Here is a 19,229-nt window from a genome sequence, read left to right on the forward strand (position 1 = left end):
CATTGTACTTGATATTATTAGAGAATTGATTACAGAGCCTGGGCATCACGTTGCCCTTTTAGGTATGTTTTCCCATATATGATCTGAGGAAATGGGTTAGATGGCTTCAGAGCTTTCAAACTTTGTACGCGATCACTAGCCCTAGGAGAAAACCAAGTCTCCTTGTATTTAAGGCCAATCCTCTCATCTATATTCCAAACACCACCTTTCTCAGGGAGTTTGGTTCTTCTCTCTTCTCACTCTTCAACTCCACCCTCTTCATTGTTCCTGCCAAAGCTACAAAAACATTTGTGTTTTTTCCCATGCTCTCTGAGGCTCAACTGTGGAATTCCTTTAGTCAGTGACTCCAATTTCTGTGTGCCTAAGACTTACTATGTGAGAACAGTTTAAAATGTGAGACACGGGCAGCCTGGGTGGCCTAGCAGTTTAGTACCGCTTTCAGCCCAGGGCGTGATCCTGAAGACCCGGGATCGAGTCCCACGTCAGGCTCCCTGCATGGAGCCTGCTTCTCCCTCTGCCTGTGTCTCTGCCTCTCTCTCTCTCTCTCTCTCTCTCTCTGTGTGTCTCTCATGAATAAATAAAATCTTTTAAAAAATTAATAAATAAAATAAAATAAAATAAAATATAAAATAATAAAATAAATAAAATAAAATAAATAAAATAAAATATGGGACGCTGACATCCACCCACAGACAGTCTAATCCACAGGGCCTGGGATGGAACACAGGAAAATATATTTTTAACAACTATTCCAAGTAGTTTAAATGCAGGTGGTCCACAAACCATATTTTGAAAAACTATAAGCTTACTTTTTTGAGGCTCTTTTCTTCTCATTTGTCCCTCTATAGTAGCTAGCTATCTCTGTTATCTCACCTCCAATTTACTCAATTTTCTTCAATCTGGCTTCCAGCCTCCAGACTGCCCTATCCGAAAGATGATAATGGCCCTCAGATTTCTATCTCCTGCTTCAGTCTTCCCTTGGTTCCAATCTCATATATCTAATTCTCTCCTGGACATGTCCAACAGACGTCCCCATTCACCTCAAATTTCCAGCATCAGACTGGAAAGGAACAAAACTATCTTTATTTGCAAACGAAAGGATCTTGTATGTAGAAAATCCTAAGTGAGCCACAAAAAACACAATTATAACCAACAAATGAGTTCAGCCAACTTGCAGGATACAAAAAATTTTTTGCTGTATTTTTTTTAAGATTTATTTTTATTTGAGAGACAAAGGGTGAGAGAGAGAGAGAGAAAAAAAAACACCTGAGTGGGGGGAGGGGTAAAGGGAGATAAATCCTCAAGCAGACTCCCTGCTGAGTACTGAGAGCTGGATGCATGGCTCAATCCCAGGACCCTGAGACCTGAGCAGAAATCAAGAGTTGGAAGCTTAACCAACTAAGCCACCCAGGCGCCCCAGATAACATTTTTAAAAAATCAATTGTATGTCTAAGCACAAGGAATAAACAATTCAAAAGTAAAATTAAGAAACTAACTGCATCTAAGATAGCATTAAAAACAATAAAACAAAAATAGTATAGTAAAAACTACGAAACATAGTTGAAGGAAATTATAGACCTAATTTCAAAACTTAACTATAAAGTATGGAGCAAGCACACAAAGTACAGTACTTAGGGCACCTGATTTTTGACCTTGGGGTCATGAGTTCAAGCTCCACATTGGGTGTAGAGATTACTTAAAAAAAAAAAAAAAGTACAGTACTGACATAAGGATAGACATAGAGCAATGGATTAGAATTCACAAATAATGTCCCTACATTTATGGACAACTGATTTTTGAGCAGGGTGCCAAGATAACTCAATGGGGGAAATAAAAGTCTTGGTAAATGGTGAACTGGAATACCAAAGGGAAAAGAAAAAAGTCAGATCCCTAACCTAACACTATATACAAAAATTAATCCAAAATGTAAGAACTAAAACTATAAACTCTTAGAAGAAAACATTGGAATAAATCTTACGATCTTAAAAGTCAGTAAAAGGTTTCTTAGGTATCAACACAAAAAAGTTAAAGTGACATGGGGTGCCTGCATGGCTCAGTCGGTTAAGCATCTGCGTTTGACTCAGGTCATGATCCCAGCCTGGGATTGAACCCTGCTTCAGGTTCCCTGTTCAGTAGGGAGTCTACTTCTCCCTTTGCCCAAACCCCACCCTCTGCTTGTGCTGGCTCTCTCTCTCACTCTCACTCTTTCAAATAAAGAAATAAAATCCTTTTATTTTTTTATTTTTTAAATATTTTATTTATTTATTCATGAGACACACACAGAGAGAGAGGCAGAGACACAGGCAGAGGGAGAAGCAGGCTCCATGCAGGGAGCCTGACGTGGGACTCGATCCTGGGTCTCCAGGATCACACCCTGGGCTGAAGGCAGGTGCTAAACCGCTGAGTCACCCGGGCTGCCCAAGAAATAAAATCCTTTTAAAAAATAAATAAAATTGACAAAAAAGAAAATACAGAAAAATGTACTTCATCAAAAATAAACTCATGTGCTTCAATAAACACCATCAGAAAGTAAAACAATGACTCACAAAGTAAGAGAGAATATTTGCAAATCATATACATAATAAGAGACTTGTATCCAGAATTAAGAACTGTTACAATTCAGCAATAAAGACAAAGAACACAATTAAAAAATGGGCAAAGAATTTGAATAGATATTACTTCAGAGAAGGTATATAAAAGGCCAACAAGCACATAAAAAGATGCTCAATTTCATTATTCACCTGATAGATAAATATCAAAACCACAATAATAGTTCACAAGCAATAGGATGACTATAATTGAAAAAGACAAACACTAAGAAGTGTTGGCGATGATGTAAACAAACACTGCTGTTGTGAAAATAAAATGGTGCAGCCACTTTGGAAAACAGTCTGGTAATTCCTCAAAAGTTTTAACATAGATCCACCATATGATCCAGCAATTCCACTCCTACACCTATATCCAAAAGAACTGAAAACACATGTCCACACAAAAACTTGTACACAGGTGCTTGTTCATAGTAGCATTATTCATAATAGTCAAAAAGTAGAAATAGCCAAAATGTCCATCAACTGATGAATGCATAAACAAAATGTGGCATTATCTACACAATGGAATACTGTTTGGCCATAAAAAGAAATGAAGAACTGATAATATACTACGACATGGATGAGCCTTAGAAGCTAAAGCCAGGGCAGCCCCAGTGGCGCAGCGGTTTGGCGCCGCCTGCAGCCCAGGGTGTGATCCTGGAGACCTGGGATCGAGTCCCACATAGGGCTTCCTGCATGGAGCCTGCTTCTCCCTCTGCCTGTGTCTCTGCCTCTCTCTCGCTCTCTCTGAATGAATAAATAAATAAATCTTAAAAAAAAAAAAAAAAAGCTAAAGCCAAATATATATGATTCCACTTAAACGACTTGTTCAGAAAAGGCAAATCCATAAAGGCAGGAGGTTCATCACCATTAAACAAGATGTGGGGTCTCATTTTATGGTGATGAAAGCAGACTAAAATCAGACTATGGTGATGGCTGCATAAATCTCCAAATATACTAAAAAGCACTGAATTGTACATTTTTAAAAGGGTGTTATAGGCTATGAATTATATCTCAATAAAACTGCTTTTAAAAAATCTCATTATTCCCCCCAAACATGCCAATGGCTTTTATATTCCCCATCCTGGTTAATAGTATCACCTAACACAAAGTTGGCTAAATTATGTAAAAAAAAAAATGGGACTTCATATGGTTTACCATGCTTTCAAATTGCCTAACAGTCTTTTTAAAAGTTTACATGAAACATGTAACAAAGATGTTCTATCTTATAGTGGATATATAATTCTCTGAGTCTCTTCTTTCTTGGCCTTATTTCTAAAGAAATTTATTTTATTACAGAAAAACTCCTAAATCAATCCATCACCACTCTCAGAAGGGAACATTCAACTGTGTTCTGGATAATTTATTTGTATATGAAATAACATGCTGTTTGTTAATTTTAGAGTTTGCTAGACATTCAGAGGGCCTCCAGTCTCTGATCTTCTGAAAGTGATTTAAAAAAATAAATAAAAATGAAAAAACAAAAACAAAAACAAAAACCAGAATGAGGGGCACCTGGGTGGCTAAGTTGGTTGAGTGTCCGACTCTTGATCTCAGGGTCGTGAGTTCAAGCCCCACACTGGGCTCCAAGCTGGGCATGGAGACTACTTAAAAAACAAACAACAACAAAACGAGAATGAGAAAGTTCTAATATTCAGAACGTGTAACAGTTCTAATTAAAAAATAGTTTCAAAAGCCAAGGTTCTAAGTGGAAAATTAAGGGTAATTTTAATTTCCTTATATATTTATATGTCCAAATGTTCTATAAAGAAAATGGAATGTTTCTGTAATTTTAAAAGTTGCTAAAGAAACAATCAAGGGCAACCCTGTACCAATGAGTTCCTTTACTGCCCAGAGTACAATCTCTAAACATCATTTTTCATTAAAATGAATCAGGAGTCCTTAGAAAAAGAGTTTATTTCTGGTCTGAGCCAGACAATGAAAAGATGAGCTTAGGACATCTTGTTGTGCCAGAACTTAATGGAAAATCCAGAATGCTATCAAAAAATCCTGGAATCATGCTGGAAGGACAGTAGCCAATGTAAAGAGCTCCCACTAGCTGAGATGGGACAAACTGAGCAACAAAAGAATACTGGCTGTAATGAGTCAAAACAAACAGATACAAGTCCATGAGCTCACAATGATAGACAAAAAAATTTTTAAAAAGAAATCATACAGACTGTAATGGAGCAGCTATACAAGGAGCCCAAAAAGTAAACAGCTGCAGGCAGATTAAAGAAGAACACCACAATTCAAAATACCACCTAAGCAGTGGCAAGCTTCCCACTGTTTCCTCCTCTGACCTCCCCCAGCCCAGTAGAGGCAGGTGCTGGTGTGGACAGAGAGCTCTAGGAGAAGCCCTCAGGTTGTGTCTTGAGGAATAGAAAAGGGGTCTCCTAACACTCAGAGAGAGTGGAAGAAATTCCTCATTTTTGCTTTCCCTCCCCTTTTCTTCATTTTCTTATGTCCCAGCCCCCAGGAGTGGGGACATAGGCACCTAAAACTCTGAGGGGTGTGAACCTCCCTCTCTTATTAGAAGACCTGCAGTCCCAGTCCTATGAGAGCAGAGTGAAAATCTGTTAATTTCTGGTTTCCTCCTCCCATTGGCAGCCCTGCGGTGTGGATGCCCTTGAGGGAAAAGCCCAACAGGGCAGGCTTTCTAAAGCCCCAGGAAATCGAAAAGAGGAAGGAGCTCTGGAATATGACCCCCGTCAAGCTGTCTAGGAATTCCTATGCTCATGCTTGAGGTATACAAATGTGGCTGGGACCCCAAGCGGCATGCCAAAAACGCTGAAAACTGAACTAATAGGTTCTCCAAAGGGAGAGAAGAAATGCTGAAAAATTATTTGAAGAAATAGAGGAAAACTCAACTGAAAGATATAAACTTATGGATTCAAGAAGTTCAGTGAACTCCAAACAGGATAAAACCAGAGAAATTCTAGCCTAGAGACTATATAATCAAAGTACCGAAAATTAAAGACAAAGTCTTGAGAGAAGCCACAGAAAATGGAAGCACTACTTCTACCAGAACAATTCAAATGACTGCATGAAGGACCTGCAGGAGCTCTCTCTACTAATCTCCCAACTGCTCTGAAGATCTAACGTTAGTTCCAAATAAAAAGTTAAACCAATAAATATTGGCTGATACATTACGAGATAAAAATGAAGTATCTATTTACATTTAAAGAACAAAACAGGAAATTTCACAATAAATTTCAAACTTTTAACAGGCTCTCATACAAAAAAACAAAACAAAACAAAAAAAACTTCTATTTGAAGTATTTCACTAGAACACCTGGCAAATCAGTGGTGGCTAAAGTAATTCCATCATCCAGTTTCATGAATCGAAACAAATCCTTAAGTCTTCCGGTCTTAGTTTCCTGAGTTTAAGACCAAGGAGTTGGATTGGATGATCCCCAGCCATTCTCAGTTCTCATTTTATGGATTCTTCATCCTCCTCGACACTTTCTCTCCAACAACTAAAAGGCGGTGTGTCTTAGATGTTAAAAGGATAAGATTTAGAAGCAGACAGGTGTATCTGTTTCCTGGTTCTGTTATTTGACTGGGACATAGCATAGCCTCTCAGGAATAATAACATTCATCTAGAGGGTTGTAAATATCACCCAAGACAAGGTATACAGAGTGCTCAGCACGTGAGAAAGTGCTCAGCATACAGTAAGGGTATAAAACAAATGCCAATTATTATAATGAAAACTGCTCTAAGCCTCCTTTTCCTACATATAAGAATTTCTTTCAAAGATATCATAACAACTCTTACAGCTTTAACATCCCCGTTTACCCTACTCCCATTATCTGTATGTCCTGAGCTCTAGTTCCCCATTTCCAATGACCTGCCAGACATCTCCAACAGGATACTCACCAGCACTTAAATCAAATATTCCCAAAACCAAGTCAGCACCATCCCCACGAACCAGGTCCATCTCACAATTCAAGTCCTGACATTCTCCTGATGTAATCCTGGCTCCTAAGTTCAGGGTCAGTGTCAACTCTTAGGTTTTCTTTCCTCAACTCCCCTTTTCATTTATATGAAAGATCTTTATTTTCTTTTGAACAATATTAAAACAAATAAATTATTGTGAAGTTCAGTAACACAATGGGCACATGTCAGAGTGAACCTCGTTAAAGTCATTTCCGGTACAGTTACAATAAAGCAATAGATAATTTGATAGTTATTTATCTTATAAATAAATTTTATTTATAAATAAATAAATAATTATTATTATTATTATAAATAATTTTATAAGGCAATTCCACCTTATAAAATTGCCTGCTCATTTCACATTGTTCTTTTAATGTTCTTCAGTGAATTGTTGCATTTAAAAAAAAAAAGTCAAAGTTCCATCATGAAATGTACTTCTGTTGATTGACGTATCACCAGTGAATCACATTTTTTTAATTTAAATTCAATTCACCAATGTATAGTATAACACCCAGTGTTCATCACACCATGTGCCCTCCTTAATGCCCATCACCCAGTTACCGCCCCCCTCCCCCACCTCCCTTTCTGCAACTCTTTGTTTCCCAGAGTTAGGAATCTCTCGTGGTTTGTCTCCCTCTTTATTTTCCCCACCCAGTTTCCCCTCCTCTCCTTATGGTCCCTTTCACTATTTCTTATGTTCCACATATGAGTGAAACCATACGATAATTATCTTTCTCTGACTTCTTTCACTCAGCATAATACCCTCCAGTTCCAACCATGTCAAAGTAAACGGTAGGTATTCATCCTTTCTGATGGCTCAATAATATTCCATTGTATATATAATACCACATCTTTATCCATTCATCTGTCAAAGGACACTGTGGCTCCTTCCACAGTTTGGCTACTGTGGACACTGCTGCTGTGAACATTGGGGTGCAGGTGTCTTGTCATTTCACTTCATCTGCACCTTTGGGGTAAATACCCAGTAGCACGATTGCTGGGTTGTAGGACAGTTCTATTTTTAACTTCTTGAGAAACCTCCATACTGTTTTCCAGAGTGGCTGTACCAGCTTGCATTCCCACCAACAGTGTAAGAGGGTTCCCCTTTCTCCACATCCTTACCAACATTTGTTGTTTCCGGTCTTGTTAATTTTAGCCATTCTCACCGGTGTAAAGTGGTATCACATTAAGGTTTTGTAGTTCCCTGATGGCAAGTGATGTGGAGCATTTTTTCAAGTGCTTGTTGGCCTTGTGTAGGTCGTCTTTGGAGAAATATCTGTTCATGTCCTCTACCCATTTCTTTTTTTTCCTTCAATAATTTTATTTATTCATGAGAGACACGGAAAGAAAAGCAGAGGGAGAAGCAGGCTCCTGGAGGGAAGCCTGATGCAGAACTCAATCCCAGAACCCCAGGATCACAACCTGAGCCAAAGCCAGATGCTCAACCACTGAGCCACCAAGTATCCCTCTTCTGCCCATTTCTTGACTGGATTGTTTTTGGGGTGTTAAGTATGAAGTTCTTCCTACTTTGAAGAAAGATTAGTTGACTATAGAGTTGAGGATCCATTTCTAGGTTTTCTATTCTGTTCCACTGATCTATGTGTCTGTTTTTGTGATGGTACCATGTTGTCTTAATGATCAGGGCACTATAACACAGCCTGAAGTCAGGCATTGTGGTGCCCTCAGCTTTGGTTTTCTTTTTCAACATTCCTCTAGCTATTCAGGGCCTTTTCTGGTTCCATACAATTCTTAGGATTATTTGTTCCAATTCTGTGAAGAAAGTCCATGGTATTTTGATAGGGATTTCATTAAATGTAAAAATTGCTCTGTGTACCATAGACATTTTCACAATATTTATTCTTCTACTCCATGAGCATGGAATGTTTCCCATCTCTTTGTGTCTTCCTCAACTTCTTTCCTAAGTGTTCTGTAGTTTTTAAGAGTACAGATCCTTTACCTCTTTGGTTAGCTTTATTCCTAGGTATCTTATGGTTTTTGTTGCAATCATAAATGGGATCAATTCCTTAACTTTTCTTTCTTCAGTCTCATTGCTAGTGTATAGAATATCTGATATATGTATCCTGGCACACTGCTGAACTGCTGTCTGAGTTCTAGCAATTTTGGAGTGGAGTCTTTTGAGTTCTCCATATACAGTATCAAGTCATCTGTGAAGAGTCTGACTTCTTCTTAGCCAATTTGAATGCCTTTTATTTTTTTGTTGTCTGATTGCTGAGGCTACGACTTCTAGTACAATGTTGAACAACAGTGGTGAGAGTGGGCATCCCTGCTGTGCTCCTGACTTTAGGAAAAAAGCACTGTTTTTCCCCATTGAGAATGACATTTGCTGTGGGCTTTTCATAGGTGGCTTTTATGATATTGAGATATGTTCCCTCCACCCTTAAACTCTGAAGAGTTTTAAGTAAGAAAGGATGCTATATTTTGTAAAATGCTTTTTCTGCATCAATTGAGAGGATCATAATGGTTCTTTTCTTTTATTGATGTGATCTATCATGTTGACTGATTTACTCATTCAACTCTCCTTTTCAATCAGCCATCAACTCATACAGATCATTCCTTCAAAAAGTCTGTCATATGAATAATTCCTTCCCACTCCTCACTTCAGACCCCTATCAATTTACATCCATATTATTATCCACACTGGTGCCAGATTCACCTTCTCTGGCTCACTTGGAACCTGTCACTTCCTGCTGTCATCTACCAAATGAAGACTAAACTCCTGATATTGCACTCAACGCCCAGAACAATCTGGACTCAAATTATCTGTGATTCACAGGACATACGTTGAAATGTCTAATCTCCCATCCCATGTCCTCCTTTTCCTTTCTGCTAAATGAAATCCTGTCAATTTTTTAAAAACCAACTTGGGATCCCTGGGTGGCGCAGCGGTTTAGCGCCTGCCTTTTGCCCAGGGCGCGATCCTGGAGACCCGGGATCGAATCCCACGTTGGGCTCCTGGTGCATGGAGCCTGCTTCTCCCTCTGCCTATGTCTCCGCCTCTCTCTCTGTGTGTGTGACTATCATAAATAAATAAAAATTTAAAAAAAATAAAAATAAAAATAAAATAAAAATAAAAATAAAAAACCAACTCAAATACTACTTCTTCACAAAGACTTCTCTGATTCTAGAGATCTCCCTGATTTTTCAGAGAACAGTGATAAGGTACTTACTTCCTTACCAGCTATCAAAATATATCATATAGGCATATTAACTAAAATAATTTTGGTATTAGCACAAATTGGCCAATGTAACAGGATAGAATCTAAAAATAGACCACTGCCTGTGTAAGAACTTAAAAATAATAAAGATATTTCAGATCGTAGGAAAAGGATAAGCTATTCCATAAATGTTGTTGGGACAAATGGCTGTCTACCTACAGAGAAAAAGTAAAGTTAGATCCCGATCTTATGCATATTTTAAGAATATCAAAGTATTGGGAAGCCCCGGTGGCGCAGTGGTTTAGCGCCGCCTGCAACCCGGGGTGTGATCCTGGAGACCCAGGATCGAGTCCCACATTGGGCTTCCTGCATGGAGTCTGCTTCTCCCTCTGCCTGTGTCTCTGCCTCTCTCTTTGCTCTCTATGAATGAATGAATAAATAAATCTTTAATTTATGACTGATAAATAAATCTTTAATTTATGACCTAGGAAAAGGAAGGAATATAAATGCATTAAAAGAAGACTCATCAAATCTAAACAGGACTTCTACACAATAAAAAACAATAAATTTAAGGATAAGTTATAGGCTGAAAACAATTTTTGTCACAAATATAGTAGGCAAAGGATGTGTACTAAGAATAAATACAGAAGTCCTTTAGATCAATATGAAGGGACACCTGGGTGGCTCAATGGTTGAGCATCTGCCTTTGGCTAGGGCGTCCAATGTCTCTGCTTCTCTGTATCTCTCATTGAATGAATAAATAAAATCTTTAAAAAAAAAAAAAGGAATATGGTATAGAAAGAAATGCTCAGGCTGGGACTTATTCTGAGACACAGAGCCCTAGAACTACAACTTCCCTAGTAAATCACGCTTTCTGGACTCCTTTTTTTCATACACAAATCAAGAGTTCACTGATGTGCTCTCTTAATCTCTGATTGATCATGCTACCTACTCATCTTTAGTCAATTATGTTATTTCCACAGCTTTTACCATGAATTTCCACTGAGCAGTCATTCCACTAACTTCACTTTTCCCCAGAACTCCCTTTCCAGAAAGACTGATAATGAACATTTGCATAAGAGCTGCTCAGCATACTGGGTACCTTTTAGATCCAGCAAGCACAGCAACATTAACTGGTTTGAACTTGGCCCTAATGACTCTGGCCTCATTAACACTGTATTCTAGCTAACTTACCAGACTCTATACATAAAATATTTAAAGCTGACTACTAAGCTGTTTGCTGCTAAGAGAATATTTCACAGATATTTTTCCTTCTGTTAACAGTGGTTATCTCTGGATTTGGGAACTGAGGGGTGGGAGGATCAGGTGAGAGGGAAGCATTCTTTTTGTGACGGTTTTAAGATATGTCCACAAATTCTTTGATAGTGCTCTCTCCAGAAGGTAGGGCCAAATTAATTTCCCTCTCTATTGGGTGGGCTGTAAATGGTGGCTTACTTCTACTAAACAGAAGGTGGTAAAAATGCCAATGACTTATGAGGCTAGGTCATGAAAAACACTGAGGCCTTGTGTGTGTGTGTGTTTGCATGGCCATCTGTCTGTCTCTTACCGACAGAAGCTAGTTGTCATGTTATAAAGACACTCAGGCAGTCTTAAAAAAGAGGTCCACAAAATGAAGAACTGAGATCTCTGGCCAAAAGCTGGTAAGCCATTCAAGTGAGCCATGTTAGAAATGATTCTTCCAGCCATCAAGCTTTTGGATGGCTATACCTTCAACCAACAGAGTGAATATAATCTCATTCAACCCAAACTAGAACCATCCAACTAAATTACTCCTAGATTTCTGACCCACAAAAACTATATGTGATAATAAATATTTATTATCATTTTAAGTCACAAAGTACTTTTTTTTTTTAGGATTTTATTTATTTATTCATTCATGAGAGACACACAGAGAGGCAGAGACAGAGGGAGAAGCAGGCTCCTTGCAGGGAGCCTGATACAGGACTTGATCCCAGCACCAGGGATCACACCCCGAGCCAAAGGCAGATGCTGAACCACTGAGCCACCCAGGTGTCCCCACAAAGTACTTCTTTAAAGTTTATTTATTTATCTATTTAGTAATCTCTATGTCCGACATGAGCTGCATGTTCTACCAACTGAGCCAGCCAGGTGCCCCGTAAGTTACTTAGTCTTTTTTTTTAAGATTTTATTTATTTGAGACAGAAAGAGAGAGAGGGAGGGGGGGAGGGAGGGAGGGAGCGCATATGCACACAAGCAGGGGAAGGGGCAGAGGGAGAGAGAGAGAATCATAAGACTCCATAGTGAGCACAGAGCCTGATGCAGGGCTTATTCTCAACCTTGAGAACATGACCTGAGCTGAAACCAAGAATCAGATGTTTAACCAACTGAGCCACCCAGGCACTCCCATAAGTTTTGAGGTAATTCATTACATAGGTAAGAGATAATTAATACACTTATTGATATATGTTTTTTTATTTTTGTTTTTGGTGCCATAAATACATACTGTCCAGTTTCAAAAATAATTAGCTTTAAAACCTCTTTTTTAAAACACAATTTTTTCAAATTATACTAAGCTTCTCTAAATTAATAGAGCCCACTTTTGGAAATGTTCTTTTAAAGACCCTCTTCCTCCCAAAATATAGTGTGTACTACAAACTGGTACTCTTTTATACTCTACTAGAAATATCTTAAGGGTATATGAAGACCCTGGGCATACAATTTAACGAGTGGTGGCAGAAAATTAATGTATCAGTGCCAACAGTTGTACAATATATAACTGAGTGCAAATGTGTCTCAATGGTTCAAAAGGAGTTCACTGGCACTTTAAGGCTCATCTTTCACCACAGAATAAAACATACAATGAAGAACTCACTTTCAACTACAATCACAAAAGGAGCATGTTACTGCTTCAAGTTGTTCTTTTTTTTTAAACCAAGTTTTATAGGCTTAAACAAGCTGTGCTCCTCAAATTAATCCTAAAGGATTCTCCTATTTAATTTTTTTTTTTTTTTTTTTTTTTTTAAAGAGGGGCTGAGCAGGGCAGCCTGGGTGGCTCAGTGGTTTAGCGTTGCCTTCAGCCCAGGGCCTGATCCTGGAGACCCGGGATCGAGTCCCACATTGGGCTCCCTGTATGGAGCCTGCTTCTCCTTCTGCTTGTGTCTTTGCCTCTCTCTCTGTGTCTCTCATGAGTAAATAAATAAAATCTTAAAAAAAAAAAAAGTGGGAGCTGAGCAGAGGGAGAAAGAGAATCCTAAGTAGGCTCCATGCTTACCATAGGGCCCAATATGGGGCACAATCTCACAACCCTGAGATCATGGCCTGAGCTAAAATCTAAAGTCAGGTGTTTAACTGACTGAGCCACCCAGGCACCCCATGGATTTTCCTATTTCATTTCAATCTAGCAACTATTTCTCTTCCATGAACTAGCAATGAAGAAAAATTAATGGAAATAAATGAAAATCAACTTTTAAGGAACAACATGTCACAAAATAGTGTTATGATGAAAAATTAAACATAAAATCTTCTGTGAGGTACATTAAATAAAGCCAGCTTGTGATATTATGTCACAAAAGTTGTATCAAGAAGTATACAAAGAGGCCTCTGGGGGCTCAGTCAGTAGAATGTGCTACTTTAGATCTCAGGGTCATGAGTTCAGGCCCCACACTGGGTACAGAGATTACTTAGAAATAAACAACAACCAAAAAAAAAAAAACCCAACAACAACAAAAGAAGTACACAGAAATTTAATCAATTTGGGAAATGAGAGCAGGGAACTTTAGTAAATGATTTTGCCTACATACACTAATCATTTAGTTATTAGTTTAATTGTTTGATAAATGAGTCATTAATTCAAAATTGTTAAGTGTTAAAGGGCTTTGTCATTTACTAGCTGTATGACTTTTAACAAATTGCTTAAGTTCTCTGTTTCCTCATCTGTTAAATGAGGTAATAGTTCCTACAGCATAAGGTGGTTGTAATAAACTGGGTAATTCACAAGTATAAAAGCACACAGTAAACAATCAGTGGTACTCAATAGTAGTAGTATTAGTAGACTATGTATATTTGGAAAGCAATATTCAGAAAGTATTTAGCTTAAATAAGTCTAACTACATTATTGAAGTGTCCAGTGAAAAACAGTGGATGGGGGTGGAAATGCACCAAGAGGAAACAAAATTTAAAAATTCTAGATTTAGCTGAGTGAAGTAAGTCAGTCGGAGAAGGACAAACATTATATGTTCTCATTCATTTGGGGAATATAAATAATAGTGAAAGGGAATATAAGGGAAGGGAGAAGAAATGTGTGGGAAATATCAGAAAGGGAGACAGAACGTAAAGACTGCTAACTCTGGGAAACGAACTAGGGGTGGTAGAAGGGGAGGAGGGCGGGGGGTGGGAGTGAATGGGTGACGGGCACTGGGTGTTATTCTGTATGTTAGTAAATTGAACACCAATAAAAAAAATAAATTAAAAAAAATAAATTAAAAAAAATAAAAAAATTCTAGATTTAACAACATATTTAGATTTGACAAATGTATTCATCAAATGTCAAGTCATATGATGACAACCACCTAGCTCTCAAAATTCTTGAGCTATCCAGAAGTTCATGGTTCTTACAAGGAGCTTGAAAAGAAACTGATACTGAAAAGTATAATTTGATCAAGATTCTGACAAAGGGATATAATGATTCTAGTAAATCAGCAAAAACACTACAACCAAAAGAGCAAAAATATAAAGGGGAAGGTATTTTAGCTAATACTTCTAAGTCTTCCCTGAACCACACCCCACCTTCTTGTTTCTGTTGGGTTTTTTCAACCACATTAGTTAACTGGCTTAAAAATACCTTTTGCTAAAATACTTTTTAAAAGCTGAAGACAGAGAGAGGCACAAATGATCAACTTAAAAGCAATTAAACATATTCACAAAGCCACTGATAAATTCTTACCACCATAAAATCGAAGCATACAGCCGAGGTCAGGATCTGTTGCCTCCTCCTGTATACGCACAGGGTCATCAAATCCCAGCCTGGACAAGTAATCATAAACGATCTGAAGAGGTCGTTCTGTAGGTTCTAGTCTCCTGCTTACACAATTAAAAGAAAAGTATTTAGTAAAAATAAAAATGTTTCATTTTTAAAATCTTTTAATATGTTCTAGATTATTACTTCTGTATCGAGATTTTCTTTAATATCGTATGATACAACTAATATAAACAAGAGGACCCCCAAAGAGCTTTTGTTTACATGGGGGAATATCTGCTGATATTTACTGAATAAGAACAACAAATTAATAATTTCCAAATGGTGGGGCACCTGGGTGGCTCAGTCAGTAAAGTGTCTGTCTTTGGCTTAGGTTGGGATCCAGCCCCACATCAAGCTCTCTGCTCAGAGAGGAGTCTGCTTCTCCCTCTCCCTCTGCCCCTTCCCCTGCTCATGCTCAAAACACACTCTATCTTATAAATAAATAAAATCTTAAAAAAAAAAAAAGTCTCAAGGAGCATTAGCCTTTAGGTCTTAAAAGGATTGTTTAGAAAACTTGAGGAGTGCCTGGCTGGCTCAGTCAGTAGAGAAAGCAACTCTTGATCTAAGGGTCATGAGTTCGAGTCTCATGTTTGGTACAGAGATTACTTAAAACTTAAGAATTGTATTAATTAGAAGAAACATGGTACACCTCTCATCAGTGTAAAAAATATGAAGGCCATCTGTATTTCATGGTGAAAAGAGAAGAAAATACAGCTGGCAATAAAATTTAAGTAAAAATAACATGAAATAGTAATATTCCAAAGCTGAAGATAAACAGCTCCAAAATTGTAGAGGCTGTCTTTAGCAATAGCCCTGAGCAATGGAAACCTGAGCAAGGTAAAAGGGCCCACAGCAACCAAGCTGACACTAACAGACTCATTAAGCCACAGGCTCTCAGCAACCAGCCAATGGGTCACTTACAGCCAGGCGCAGTTTTTTTTTTTTTTCCTTTTTGATTTAATTATTTATTTATAAGAGAGACAGAGAGACAGAGGGAGAAGCAGGCTCCCAGAGGAGAGCTTGATGTGGGACTCCATCCCAGGACCCCGGGATCATGTCCTGAGCCAAAGGCAGATGCTCAGGTGCCCCAGCCAGGCATAGTTCTTAAGATTACCAAAAAAAGGTAAGTTCCTTGAGTCCCATGTTCCCTCATTCCAACCTATAACTATAACCCCGCACCACCACCTTGTGGTAGAGTCTCTCCTTTGCTCTCCTGCCCACTACTCCCTTGCAGTGTATTCAGTAAACTTCTACCTTTTTTGCTCTGCCTTGGGTGAATTCTTTCACGGGCCCACCCCCAGCCCCCATCAAATCAGAACGCTCCACAAAAAAATGATAATTTAGGAATGTATATCATAGTGATGAGAAAATACAAAAATAAAACAACCACTTGGCCCCTCCTGACTGCTCAGTGCAGACTTTTATCCATAAACTCAGAATTGCTACATGAAGAATGACCAAAGAACTAAAACCCTAAAAAGACAAATAAATACGGAATTTAACAGAAACAGAATATAAACTTTATGAAATAATTACAACTAATCTCTAGGCAAATAAAATAAAAATTCACAAAGGGCTACAGCAGTATTAGACATTTTCCCAGTACACCAGTAGAATTCTTCTAAGGAGAATATATTTTAAGAGACTTCTAATAACCTGTATTCTAGATGGGTCAATTAGCCATGTAACCTAAACACTGAAGGATTAACTAGATGACAAGGGCATAAGGAGCTATCTCGTCTTCCAGTGTCAAGAAGGATTAGACTTACTCTGGATCACTCTAAAGAACAGGACTAGGAACAATGAAAAGTTGCACAGGTAAACCTGGATCAAAAATGAGGAAGAGAGAAAAAAAAAATGAGGAAGAGGGATGCCTGTGTGGCTCAGTGGTTGAGGGTCTGCCTTTGGCTCAGGGCATGATTCTGGGGTCCAGGATTGAGGCCCACGTCAGGCTCCTTGTGAGGAGCCTGCTTCTGCCTCTGCCTGTATCTCTGCCTCTGTCTCTACCTCTCTCTCTATGTGTGTCTCTCATGAATAAATAAATAAAAATCTTTTTTTAAAAAATGAGGAAGAACTTTAATAATTAGAGATGCCCAATAACGAAACAGACTGCCTCTCAAAATAGCTCATGGAAAGCTAGAGAGCCATCTGTCACACGCATTTAATTTAGATAAAGAGTCTCCTAAAAAAAATCAGGCTGAGATGTGTTTGGGTGGCTCAGTCAGTTACATCTGACTCTTGACCTCAGCTTGAGTCTTGATCTCAGGGTTGTGAGTTCAGGCTCCACACTGGGCTCCATGCTATGTGTGGAGCCTAGTTTAAAAAAACAAAAGAAAAGAAAAGAAAAATAGAAGAATCAGGTTGGGACAGATGATGTTTAGGGTCTTTTTAGAACTCAAGGGTCAATGAGATATCCAAGATACCTTCCAAATGCAATACAAATTCTGCCTGAATCCTGCTATTATTTTTAGATACAGAGTTCAATGTACTTAAATATCATAATTCCACATAATGATCACATAGCCAAGACCAAAGAAATAAAACTTTCAGGATAACTCTCACTAGTTCAATTTTTCAATTTCTGTCTAGAAAACCAAAAGAAATGGAAACATCCTAATTCTGACACATTTTACCTGATCAACTTTCCTTCCTAAAGAGGCTCTGTAGATTCTGAAACCCTCTTTATACATTTCCACCTAATGAAAATATTTTTCCTGGTAGGACAGAAAAAAAAAATCAGGAGAATCTCAACATCTGCTCTTATTACTTTAGCATAAATGAGTAAACAAGAACTATTTCAAGAACTGCAAAAACAAGTAAAATGAGGGACTAATTCTATTTACTCATTAAACTCACCTGCTTAAGAGAGTAGAGAGTATTGGGGGGGGGGATGGTATTACCTGCTTATAGATCAATTTTATGTTTCAAAGTTCCCTAACTTTAACAAGCTGGTACTTAGCTATTTGTTAAATCTCTCACAAATCAAAGGAAAATTATATACTGCTAAAAGAGGTGTAGGAGAAATATTGTCAATGTTCTATTCAGCATTTGAAATACTTCTGCTACTGCTTTAAGGAAAGACAAAAGATGGTTATAGTTTTAGTTTGCTTCTAAGGCTTCTAGGAGCTACTAGGGTCCCTGTAAATCTGAATATATACAGTTATTTCTCTCCAAACCAACCAACCAATACCTTAATGCTATCAACAGCCATTTAGAGCTTTTAGCCAGGAATAGCAGTCAATAGTTATTCTAAATGATGCCCACAGGTAAAACACAGATAAGAGAAAACTACATTTCATTCCATGTATCTTTTCACAAGAATTCTAGTTAACAGGGGGAGGCAAAAGTACACATTATTAAAATATAATATGGTAATAGTACAATGTATCAAAGACCCTAACAAAGCAGCATTCTCTACATTCAGATTAAAACTCAATCTCTGGCCACCTAGAAAGGTAAAATCTACAGATGTTAAGATCAACAATACAGATAATACAAACATAATAATGAGGATACTTCAATAAATATCTATTTCATGCCTGACACTATGCTGAAAAGTGCTCAACATTTTATAAAGCTATGCCTGTTTTGCAAATAAGGAAAATGAGATCCAGTCATACCATTAGTACATTGTGGCATCAAGGTTTGTTGGTTTCATTACAAAGCCTAGTTTCTTTTAGGTAAACTGCATTATTTTATATAGTTAAAATAATTTATGCAGAAGAGAGCTCAAAACACTTTATATTTTAACTTTGCATGGAAGAACCTAAAAAGTAATGTTTTTAAATTACTGTATTCCAGTTTAATACACCATCATTTGAAAGATACATTATTTTGTGCCTATCATTGTTGTATAATACAGAATCTTACACTAGTCTTCGTTCCTGATTCCTGGCGGGGGGGGGGGGGGGGGGGATTTTAAAGCCTTGGAATTTCCTGAATATTAGGAGTGTCTTAGTCATTCATGAGCCCCTGGCATCACCCCTACCAGATGAGATGACTCAAGATAGGGGCTGGTAACCATAAAGATCAACCAAGTGAAGAGAAGGTTGGGGTTTGGAGCCAGCCTGAATACATAGGGAAGGAAGAGAGAGTTGGAGATCAAAGGCCAAGCATGTGGTCGTTGAATCAATCAAGCCTACTCAATGAAATGCTACTAAAAACTGTATTGAAGGGGTGCCTGGATGGCTCAGTGATTGAGCATCTGCCTTCGGCTCAGATCATGATCTCAGGGTACTGGACGGAGTCTCGCATTAATCTCCCCACAGGGAGCCTATTTCTCTCTCTGCCTATGTCTCTGCCTCCCATGAATAAACTAATAAAATCTTTAAAAAAAAAAAAAAACTGTACTGAAGTTCCATGGAACTCTGTGGTCAGTGAACAAGGGGAGATGTGCTGGGAAGATGACAAGGGAGAGGGCATGGAAGTTCTATGTTTATCACCCTCCCAGACCTTGCCCTATGTGTGCCCTGCTCATTAAGCACATATATTCCAATAACACGAATGAGGCATTGCTCATCATTCAA

The 19,229-nt window shown here is 38.1% G+C and overlaps 1 protein-coding gene across 1 annotated transcript in view; it reads right to left on the reverse strand.

Annotated features, from left to right (window-relative positions):
* PHLPP2 (PH domain and leucine rich repeat protein phosphatase 2) overlaps positions 1-19,229 on the reverse strand; it is a 77,260-nt gene that overhangs the window by 41,886 nt on the left and 16,145 nt on the right. Inside the window, exon 3 of the mRNA XM_025426742.3 lies at positions 14,629-14,762. Coding sequence (XP_025282527.1) covers positions 14,629-14,762 — 134 coding nt within the window. The remainder of the gene's footprint in view (positions 1-14,628; positions 14,763-19,229) is intronic.

This window comes from Canis lupus, chromosome 5 (assembly GCF_003254725.2).
Source record: "Canis lupus dingo isolate Sandy chromosome 5, ASM325472v2, whole genome shotgun sequence".
NCBI classification, from domain to species: Eukaryota; Metazoa; Chordata; class Mammalia; order Carnivora; family Canidae; genus Canis; species Canis lupus.